Genomic DNA, 10533 nt, shown 5'->3' with positions numbered 1-10533 from the left:
TTCTGCGCTTTGCTAGGCATTTTCAAAGAAATGGGCTTAATTCTTCTATCTCCATCCTCAGTGGAAGGGTGCCATCCACTTCGGAGCAACGGCAGGTTCCTGGGACACACCTTCCACAGGGAAATTCCGTCCAGGAATCAACCAGGGTCCCTGTTTTCCACCCTAGAGTCCCAGATCAGCCTTTCTGGGGATGGGAGAGCCTGGCAGACCTGGCGCTACCGGGTTTGTCCCTCTCCATCTCCCTGGGAGGACGAAGGAAACTGCTACAGTGGCAGCGAATCCTTGCCTTGAAGGAGCCTTGAAACCTCCCCAGTTTGACAGCCCAGAATAGCCTATTTCTGCTTGGTTTCGAGCGTTCACCAGCCCTGATTTATTTACCCTGCTCACTGGAATCCATCTCATGCTTTGAATCCCAAATCCTAAAGCAGAATGGACGAAAACTTGCATCTCTCATTTAGATGCTTTTGCCCTTGTTTAATGGCGGGGTGGGGGGGGGAAATGTTTCTTCTCACTGAAAGGGCGTCCTCTGCACCAGCGGTCCTAGGGAGGGCTGAAAACCATCGCGGCATTCTTGTGGCTGGGATTTCCAAGCATCCGGACCATGTGGCTGCTCCACATGGAGCATATCCCAGCCCTGGATATTTGGGGCGGCGGGGGCATGGCTGCGGGTGAGCAGAGCCCAAGGGGCTTGCTGGGGTGAGTTACTCAGCAGTGTGGGAGCTTCAGGCTGCAGCGTTGCTGGTGGCATTCCCATACTCCCACCCCATGCCAGTGCCGGAGCCCATCCCTGTGGATGGAGAAGCCCCCAGAATATCCCTTCTCATCCTGGTCTTGTTTCATGCCCAAGGGAGCGCTGAAAACCAAACTGCAGCTCTTTAAGGTCCCTTCCAACCCAACCTGTCCTGAGATCCTATGGGGTTTGGTGCAGAAGGACTCGGGCCGGGCATTCACAGGCATCTCCTGCTCGGGATCAGCAACTCCGGCACCGAGCACCTGGAATGATGGGCCCAAAACCTTCCTGAAGCTGGAGATGATGGGATGAAGGGCAGCGAGGGTGGATGGGGCTGTGGGGGGAGGATGGTGCCCCCCATCCTCCTCCTCTCCCCAGCTCTCCCAAACCAGGCTCAGCTTTTCTCCTGCGCACACACACGTTTGCCTCCGCCACGCTGCTGGAGAAGTGGTGAAATGAATCCCTATGGAAATGTATGGAAAGGGATTCCCTGCCTGGACACTCGAGTTGTTGGGAGCCCGGTGGGAGGAGGGAGCGCAGGACGCCGGGCACCCGGATTCCTCCCTTACAGCCACATCTCATGGGGGTTATTCCCCCCCAGCCCACACGTTGCCCATGGTCACTCGTGGTCTTCCCCCATGTTGGAGCAGGGAGAAGACACCAGTGGGTCCTGCTGTGCCTTGGCGAAGGTCGGGACGAGCATCCAAACAGGATGCTTTTCGCCCCATAAGCCACAGGCCTTGGTCAGTTCATGAGGGAAAAGAGAGCAGAGCATTTTGATGAATCCTGGTTTTCCTGGCCCAAAGCACACCACAGTCTATTAAATGTACGCTGTGTGCAGCAGCAGGATCAAGCCCTTCCCATTCCTTTGGGATGGGGCACAGATGCGGTATTGTCAGTGCAGGGAAAGGGTGAGGGAGAGCCAGGGAAAGGGTTTGATGTGGGATTGTGGTGGGAAAGGTTGGGTTTGCAGAGAGCCTGTCCATGCAGGGGAGCCCTCCAGCAGCATCCCCAGGGAAGCGCCCAGCCAGGACCTGGCAAAACCAGACCATAGCAGGAGCTGGACCTGAACCCGGAGCTGACAGAGCTGCTGCAGGGAATCGGGGCTGGGTGAGCAGCAGGATCAGGCACTTCGATGGGATTTATGCCATGCAGCAGTTGTCAGCACAGCTTTAGCATCCCATAAAGCAACGGCAAAGGCTGAACGTGAAGGGAGAACACAAGGATGCCTGACTGGGCAATTAATGAGAGAATTCGGGCTCAGGCCCTGCAAAGCTCCATAAAGGAAAGGCTCAGGGGTGTGGGGGGTGCAGCCATGGGGAGGTGTGGAAAATGCAGGAGGAGCTGGGATGAGGGAAGGGGTGATGCTCTGACGCACTGTGGTAGCCCCATGCAGGCCCAGCTAACAGCACCTATGTCCATCCGCAGGCACCCCACAGATGGGGCATCAGGCCCCCCAGAAGCAACCAGCAGCAAGGACGTGAGTGAAGAGCAGCGACCCATGAGGGTCAGGATGAGACCTGGCACAAAGCGTGGCTCTTGGTGAGGATGGGTTCAGGCATCCTGTGGGAATGGGGCGGGATGTGGGGACCCTGCAGGGCCTGGTGCTGGCACGAGGGTGAGGCAGGCACCTCCCGGCCCTGGGTCTCAGCAGGCTGGGACCGGGCTCACACCGGTTTCTCCCATTAACAGGTGCCGTGAGTGGATGCGGTGGGGTCCGGCTGACCCAGAGAGGCTGCAGGCAGGCCAAAGCTCTGTTGGAAGCATGGGAATGAACCGCGCAGGTGCCCTTCCCTTGCCCAGGGTAAGGGTTGGCTCCGTCCTTTCCCTTATAACCAGCCCCAAGGCTGGAGCCAGATGTGCACAGGGGGTCCCCTGCCCCACTGCCAGCCAGGAGGCATGGACCACAGGATGACACCCCGGGAAGCTGGGAGGACACAGAGCTGCTGCCGCCAAGCCCAAGGCATGGGGAGGACGAGGTCTGCAGCCCAAGGAAAGGAGGAAAAGCTCCTGTGCATTAAAGCCGTTGCAAGCCCCCGGCCTGGTCTCCCTCGTGCTGCTGGCGTTCGAGCAGAGCCTCACACTTTTCCTTTCAGGACCCCCCAGATCCCTGTGAGACCCCAGTGTCTGGGGCTGTTTCCTTCCTGCTTGTGTCTCACCAGCCCTCTCCTTCCCTGCGGCAGGAGGCGAGGGGTGCCCTGGGGGTCCCAGCCCTGGAGGGGACCGTGTCCTGCCCCTGTTGGGCTGGGGGGAGGCAGGAGCTGGGGTTTGGCCAGTGTGGGAACAGGCACCTCTCACCTTACCCTCGCTCCTGCCTCTCCTCATTCCCACCCCACGCCTGAGGACTGGGTCCGGCCCCACTTTGCTGGTCCATGAGGCTCCTGGGGGGGCCCTGATGGATGGGACAGGTTGGGAAAAACACAGACCTGGGAGGCACAAAGGTGTTGCTGGGGAAGCAGACACCAGTCAGACACAGTGTGGGTGCCGTGGGGCTGGGCCCATGGGTGCCGTGGGGCTGGGCCTATGGGTGCAGGGGAAGGACCGCACCAAAGCCCTGCTCCGAACCCCCCGCACGTGCTCGCCCGCCCGCCACCGGCCCAGACACCCAAATATTGAGCCCTCCATTAAATTCCCGGCGGGAAAAGGCTGGGAAGGAGCCGGAGCACGTTTTGGAGGGAGCGTGGCAGTTTGTTATGCTAACCGAGGGGGGCTCCGCTCAGGGGATGTGTCGGAGAGGTCTGAAGAGCAAGGAGTTCACAGGCCCTCTCCTTTTGTCATGCTAAAAGTGCAACACAGAAAATATATACAGGCAGCTGCTCAATGGAGCATGAAATACAAGTGATTTCTCCGGGAGCCCTGGGTAATGCGATGCAGCCCGGACAATGCCCGGCGCCTTTGTGCGGAATGGGAAACTCATAGGGGGGGAATGGGCACAGGCCGGCTCCTGGCATGCAGCTGCCTCCAGCAGCGCCCAGGAGGTGGCAAGGCCCCGGGTGCATCCTTGGCCGTGGTCCTCCTGAGGTGCCCTGGCTGCGGGAATGGTGGGATCGTGGCTGTTCCAGCTTGGGGGGGGCCACGTGGACGCCAAGCCCCGGTTGTTCGAGGAAACATCCCCCCCGGTGCATGCGGGGGCTGTACTGGGCCTGGCACCCCCTCGCCGGGTGTGGGACCGGGTTCCGTGTTCATTGCACAGCTTCCCAGCAGCACCGACAACACCGTCGCGTCGCGGCAGCTCCCTTTGCTGATGCTAATTCGGGCATCGCGGCAGGAGCGGTGTAAAATCAGTCCTCAAAGGGGCTTTTGTGTCCTGGGGGAGGGCGGCCGGGCTGGGGGTGCTCCGAGCATCCATCTTCCACCTTTCCCTCCTTGTTTTGTGTCTGAAAGCCGATGCTGTGGGGGCTGCGAGGATCCTGAGGCCCTGCGTTCGTTCCAGAGAGGCAGAGCCACCGGTTCGTGCAGACCCACAGCAAGGACTGGGGGGGTCTGAGGGTCCTGGGGTGTGGCAGGACACAGGCAGTGGAGGTGATGGAGAGGGCTGCTTCCCTGATCCCGGCTTGGCGAGGAGCTGGGGGCACCTGGCAGCCAGGACTGGGCAGCTCTCAGGGAACTGCAGGGGTTTTTCAGTGTCACAGCCCGAGTTCAACCCCCCTTTGGCTCCTGGCTGCGGTTGGCATGAGAGACACACTGGGGGCTGCTTGCCCAGGCAGCACTGGGGGTGCCTGGCAGAGGAAGGGACGTGGTACCCCAAGTGTGGGTACCCCAACTCAGGGGGATGCTCGGGGCACGGGCGGAAGCGACATCTAGTGGGAAGCGCATCCCGTCACCCGGGAGATGGATATCCATGGCAACCCCTCGGGGCCACCAGCGCCCTGCCTGGACCAGGGGCCCCCAGCAGCACTCGCAGAGCCCCCCAACAGTGTGAGCTGCTCACAGGGCTGCCACAGCCTTAAATAGCCCCGAGCTCAGCCAAAATGCCTGCAGCCCCCCGCAGCGACGTGGGTGTCAGGGTGAGCTGCACCCAGTGGGCTCTGCCCTGACCTGGTCCATCTCCAGCTCCACCAGTGCTCTCAGGGAGACGCATCAACCGGGAGATACAAGCAGGAGGGAAGCCGGTTAATCTCACAAAGAAGATATGGGCAGAAGGACATGGCAAAAGAGATGGCTACAGCCTGCCCCATGGCAACATGCAAGGGGATGGGCCTGGTTCAGCCAGTCCTGGGCCCAGGGTAGAGGAGGATGCAGAGGCCACAGGGATGGAGCTGCTGACACCCAGACCCCTGTGCTCTCCTTTGCCCCCAAAATGCAATGCTGGGGGCTGCGTGCAGGGAGGGGTGTCATAGAGCCTCAGCCCCACGGGGCCCTTCAGATGCAAACCAACCCCACGTGTGTGCACATATACACAGAGGGGTTGTATTAAGGTTGTGGCAGTGGGGGGATACGGGGGTGGCTTATGATAGGGCCAATGCAGCCGTCTCCAAGAAGGACCCATCACTGGCCAAGGCCGAGCCTAACAGTGATGGAGGCAGCACCTCTGGGGTAACGGAGTTAAGATGAGGGAAGAAAACCTGCAATGGAAAACAAAAGTGAGAACATGTGAGAGAAGCAGCCCTGGGGACAGGAGCAGAGGAGGGGTGTGAGGAGCCCTCACCTGAAGAGGAAGGAGCAGCAGAGACAACGTGTGGTGAATTGATCACAAACCCCTCTCCCTGTCCCTCTGTGTAGCTGCCAATAGAGACTTTGGGAGCGAAGCTGAGCCAAGGAAGTAGGGAAGGAAGAGGGGAAGGTGTCTTAAGATTTGCTTTTGTTTCTCATTATCCTCCTCTGTAAATTAAACTGATTCCCTCGAGTCGAGCCTGTTTTACCCATGACGGGCACTGCTGAGTGCCCTTAGCTAGACCCGGGAGCCTTAGACCATACGATATGTATGACATCGTGTGTATGGGGCATACATACGAGTTATGACAATACCCCATGGGGAAGCCCCGCTGGGGCAGCGCAGCCGGGACTCGAACCCGTACTCCCGGAGCCGCGCGGGGACCACAGCTCCCAGGAGGCAGCGCCGGCGGAACCGGGCGCCGCGGAGTGCCCGCCCCCCTCCAGCGCTGCCTTCCCATTGGTCTATCAGCTGTCAATCAGAGGGAGAGCGGCCGCGGATTGGCCCGGGGGTGGTGGCAGCGGCGGCTGGGGGCAGGCTTCCTGGGGCTGCCTTTGCACTGACCCCAGCATGGTGAGAGCGGGGTCGGGGGTTCGGGGCCGGGGGGGGGGTGGCACGTCCGGGGGTGCGGAGCCGTGGTGTGCCGGGGGCGGCTGCCGGGGCTGTCCCATGGCAGCGATCGGCGCTGGGGGAGGCGGACTCGAGGGGGGCCCCAGTGCCGGGTCGAGCCGTGCGGGTGTCCCCGGGCAGGCGGTGATGGGGGTGCAGGTGGTGGTGACCCTGCTGGCCGCCAGCCTCATGCAGAAGATGGCCCCGCACTGGTCCTTCGCTCGCTGGCTGCTCTGCAACGGCAGGTACGTGGCGCGCCCGCCCCGTCCATCCCTCCCTGCTCCTCACCGTGGGGCCCCCGCTGACACCCGCTGCTCCCTTCCAGCCTGCACCGGTACAAGCACCCTTCGGATGAGGAGCTCTGCGCCCTGGCAGGGAAGCAGCGCCCCAAGGCCAAGCGGGACAGGTCAGTGCGGGTCCCGGCTCTGCCGGGCGCAGGGGCTCACAACAGCTCCTATCAGCTGTGCTGACCATGGAAGTCACCCCGGTGCTGCGGGGGTCCCCGGGCAGCGACAGCCTCATATGGGCTTGGGGCTGGTGCTGGTGACAAGGAGCCCCAAGCTGGGGATGTGCCACCACGCAGCAGGCTTTCGGCACCGTGGGACACAAGGGATAAGCCAGCTCCTTGATGGCCTGGGTTTCCCTTGCAGGAGGATGAACGGCCTGATGGAGGACAAACCCCTCTCTGTGCCCCGGGACATCGACCTCCGCCTGGACACCAGCCCCATCACTGCTGTGGATGCTCTCGGTAACCCCCCCTGTGCCCCCACTGCTCCCTCTGCATTGACCCAGGCACGGGACCCGCTGTGGGTCCCCGAAGCACGGTGACGTGTCCCTCTGCCGCACAGTGCTGCGTTATTTCCTGGACTACCAGTGGTTTGTGGACTTCGCTGTGTACTCCACCGCCGTGTACGCCTTCACCGAGGGCTACTACTGCCTGGTGGACCCCCAGAAGGAGATGAACATCGGGGTGCTCTGGTCCCTGCTGACAGTTGTCTTCTCCATGTATCCTTGTTGTGACTTTTGGGGTGTGATTGTCACCACCCGCCAGCTTCAGGCTGCTGGTGGCAGGAGGGGGAACTCGCCAGCCTCGGCTTTTCCCCATTAAAAGCCAGTTGAGATGGAAGACTTCAATTTATGGATTTACAGAGCACTCAGGGATGAGCTGTAAAGGTGCCCGATGAGAACCCGCAGGGAAGCTGGCACTGGCCTAAGGATGCGGATGCTCTGTGATGTGCTAATGAGCAGGGGGGTCCTGCTGGTGTTGGTCCTGAAGCTCCTGGTTTCCTTGACATCCTCCCCTCACGTGCAGCAAGGTCTTCTTCATGGTGATGCGCCATTACTTCCGCTCAGAGGAGGGGGGCGAGCGCTCCGTCTGCCTCACCTTCGCCTTCTTCTTCCTCCTCCTCGCCATGGTGGCCCTGGTCATCCGTGAGGAGTACCTGGAGTTCGGCCTGGAGCCCGGTGGGTGAGGGGGGCCGGGGAGAGGCAGGCGGGCAGTGGAGGGCTGGGGGCACCCCACTCATGGGGGTCACTCCCTGCAGCGCTGGCTGGAGTCAGCACCAACCTGGAGAGCATCCTGAAGCAGCGGGGCTGGGAGTGGACGTGAGTTGATGGGGAAATGGGGTTTCCAGGAGGTTATTTGGAGGTTCTGGGGTGGGAGCCCATGCAGGGGTCACTGGGGATGGGGCCAACCCATCCCCTCCTGCATTACCCCCCTCCCTCTGCAGGCTGCCCATCGCCAAACTGGCCTTCAAGCTGGGGCTGGTGGCCCTGTGCTCCTTCCTGGGCGCCTGCCTGACCTTCCCAGGGCTGCGCCTGGCCCAGACGCACCTCGACGCTCTCCGGATGGCGGCCAACAAGCCCCTGACCCAGTGGGTGAAAGCTGCGGGTGGGGAAGGAGCCGGGGGGGGGGGCAGTGCTGGGACCCCCCCAGCCCTGTGGCTGCAGGGCATGGAGGTTTGGTGGTGGGAGAGGGTGCAGGAGCCACGGGTGAGGACCGGTCCCTGTCTGCGGAGGGATGGAGGGAGCGAGTGGCTGCATGGGGGTCAGGGATGGCTTCGCTGCAGAGTCCTGCTCCACGGGAGTTTCCTGGCACCCGTCCTCGTGGTGGTGATGTGGATCAAGCCCATCTCACGGGACTTCCTGCTGCACGCGCCCATGGGCAAGCAGACGGTGCAGATGTAAGTGCGGCACCAGCAGCAGGGCCAACCGTGCCCCAGCATCCTTGTGTCGAGGGGAAACTGAGGCACAGGTGCCCAGGTCACCTCCTCCAACACCAATAACCCTCCATCCTCCCCACCATCACCTCTGCTATCAGACACCCTCTGTGGCGCAGGGGGGTTCTGGACCCCACATCTCCCTGACAGCCCCTTGCTCTCGGCCCAGCATGTCGGACTCTGCCTACAACACCGCGCGCCTCTGGACCATCATCGGCCTCTGCCTGCTGCGCTTGGCCGTCACCCGGCATCACCTCCAGGCATACCTGGGCCTGGCCGAGCGCTGGGTGGAGCAGATGAGGAAGGAAGCCGGGCGCATCCCTGTCCTGGAGATCCAGCGCAAGGTCTGGATGCAGGAGTTGGGATGGGAGCGGGGTCCTGCCACTGTCCTCCTGCTGATCCCCACTGCCCACAGATCACAAGGATTTACTGCTACGTCTCCGTGGTCAGCCTGCAGTACCTGGGACCCATCATCCTCACCTTCCACTGCACGCTGCTCCTCAAGACGCTGGGTAAGGAGATGGTGGGATGTGGGAACACGAGGGCACTTAGGAGGGGCAGGATGAGACCTAGAAGTCATCCTCGGGCCATCGGCATCCCTAGGTTCTCAGATCATGGTTTGCAGCTGGCACGAACATAATGCGTGCAGTGAGTGTGCTGGGGCTCAGCCACCAGCACATCTGTAGCACGAGGCTGGGGCCGCAGCGCTGTCCCCTCTGTCACGCAGGGCACCACTCGTGGGGGCTGTACCCGGAGCCCCCTCCCGTGCCCGCGGCAGTGGCAGTGGCCCCGCGGCGCCCCGGTGCTGAGGACGTGCGTGCCGCGGTGGAGCAGGTCACGGCCGTCCTGGGTGGCATCTTCACCCCCCTCTTCTTCCGCGGGCTCTTCGCCTTCCTCACGTGGTGGGTGGCCGCCTGCCAGGTCGTCACCAGCCTCTTCGGCCTCTACTTCCACCAGTACCTGGCAGCCTCCTGACTGGGGGAGCCCGGGGGCCACCGGCGGTGCCCGGCTGCTGGTCCCTTCGCTCCTGCCTCGCCTGGTTTCCCGCAGCACACGTGGACGCTCACGTTGGGGATGGTTCTGCTGCCGGCTCTTGGTGTGATGGGGTTTACGCCTCGGGGTCAGCGTGAGCATCGCCTGCTCCTGCCGCCGATCACCACCGTGCCTGCTCTGGGTCCCTCCAGCCCTTCCTGGCCCCGGGTGGTGACGGAGGAGCTGAGCCCTGGAGCTGGGTTTGCTGCTGCCTGCTCTGACCCGACGTGGGGACAGTTCTGCTGCTGTGTTCGCCTTGATGCAGCGGTTCCTGCCAGCCCTGGGCATGACGCGTTGGGCAGCGGGCTCCATGGGCATGGCCTGCGCGTGGTGGAGCAGCAGCTTGTGCCAGGACGGACTTTGGTGTTTGCTCCGCTGCCCGTCTGCCTCCATTGGCTGGGGGTGAGCGTATTTGTAGGGTCACTGCTCTGGCCTGCAGGGCTGGAGCTCCTTGGGTCATCCCTTTGCTTCGTGTGAAAGCCTCAGGCTGGTTTAGAAATAAAGAAGTAACCCAGAGACTTCTTTGCCAGTCTAAAATCTGCTGCTTTGTTGGCACTTTGCAGCCCTGACCCCCTCGAGCAGGGCAGGGGTCCCACGGTGCAAGGGCCTTCAGGTGGGTGAGCAGGAACACCCCAGATGTGCTATTGCAGTGAGGGGAAGAGGTCGAGGTCTTGACCAAACCGTGCCGCCCACCTCATCACAGCCCAGCTCTGTGCCTGTCCCGGCTTCCCCACTGCTCCGTGGGTGCAGGTCCAGCTGCATGAAAAAGGATTAACAGGTCTGGGCTGCTCAGAGAAAGGGAGAGGGGCTCTGATCCTATTTGATAGCCTTGTAATGGCCTTAATTCCCTTTTGCTAAGGGCTGGGGTGAGAAGGCAGCCCTCTGCCCGGTGTTAACAGGACTAATCCCACCACCTCCTCCGCCTGGTTCCCGAGTTCCAAGCTGTAGACCCAGTAAAAGCCCTTTTTTGGCAAAAAACGATGGGGAAAATCCCTTTTTGCCACCAGCTGGAGCCCAGAGCAGCAGCACCATGGAGCAGCAGCACCACTGAGCAGCAGCACCATTGAGCAGCAGCACTGAGCAGCACGGGGCCGGGAGCAATGTGGCTCCAGCAGCACTTGTCAGCGAGCCACGGGTGGAAAGGTGCAAGAAAGAAGCGATTGCCCCAGGGCTGGGATGAAGGGGACTGGCTCCAGCCCAGTGTCCCATTAAAGCCAGCCCCGCTGCCTTGATGGCTCATTTATCTCATCCTCCTGCAGCATGTGGCCGGGCAGAGCAGCAGGACGGTT

At 61.9% G+C, this 10533-nt stretch overlaps 1 protein-coding gene across 2 annotated transcripts; it reads left to right on the top strand.

Annotated features, from left to right (window-relative positions):
* The first annotated feature begins 5877 nt into the window (after nt 1-5877).
* TMEM161A (transmembrane protein 161A) lies at nt 5878-9762 on the top strand. 2 transcript variants are annotated; one of them, XM_065699670.1, is made up of 12 exons: nt 5878-5957; nt 6135-6238; nt 6319-6399; nt 6644-6741; nt 6842-6998; nt 7306-7457; nt 7538-7598; nt 7724-7867; nt 8063-8176; nt 8382-8556; nt 8628-8724; nt 8940-9762. In XM_065699670.1, exons 1-12 carry the CDS (start codon nt 5955-5957, stop codon nt 9185-9187), a joined length of 1434 nt encoding a protein of 477 aa, XP_065555742.1. In that variant the 5' UTR covers nt 5878-5954; the 3' UTR covers nt 9188-9762. The 2 variants fall into 2 exon arrangements, with proteins under 2 accessions (XP_065555742.1, XP_065555743.1); XM_065699671.1 differs by lacking the exon at nt 8063-8176.
* Nucleotides 9763-10533: the final 771 nt, after the last annotated feature.

This window comes from Lathamus discolor, chromosome 21 (assembly GCF_037157495.1).
Source record: "Lathamus discolor isolate bLatDis1 chromosome 21, bLatDis1.hap1, whole genome shotgun sequence".
NCBI classification, from domain to species: Eukaryota; Metazoa; Chordata; class Aves; order Psittaciformes; family Psittacidae; genus Lathamus; species Lathamus discolor.
This window is presented reverse-complemented; position numbering and strand designations above follow the sequence as displayed.

Excerpts from the sequence above, each read along its gene's own strand:
- TMEM161A (XM_065699670.1), top strand. Across the intron at positions 6,999-7,305 it reads CTGACAGTTGTCTTCTCCAT|CAAGGTCTTCTTCATGGTGA; the intron begins GTATCCTTGTTG and ends CCTCACGTGCAG. Across the intron at positions 7,599-7,723 it reads CAGCGGGGCTGGGAGTGGAC|GCTGCCCATCGCCAAACTGG; the intron begins GTGAGTTGATGG and ends CTCCCTCTGCAG.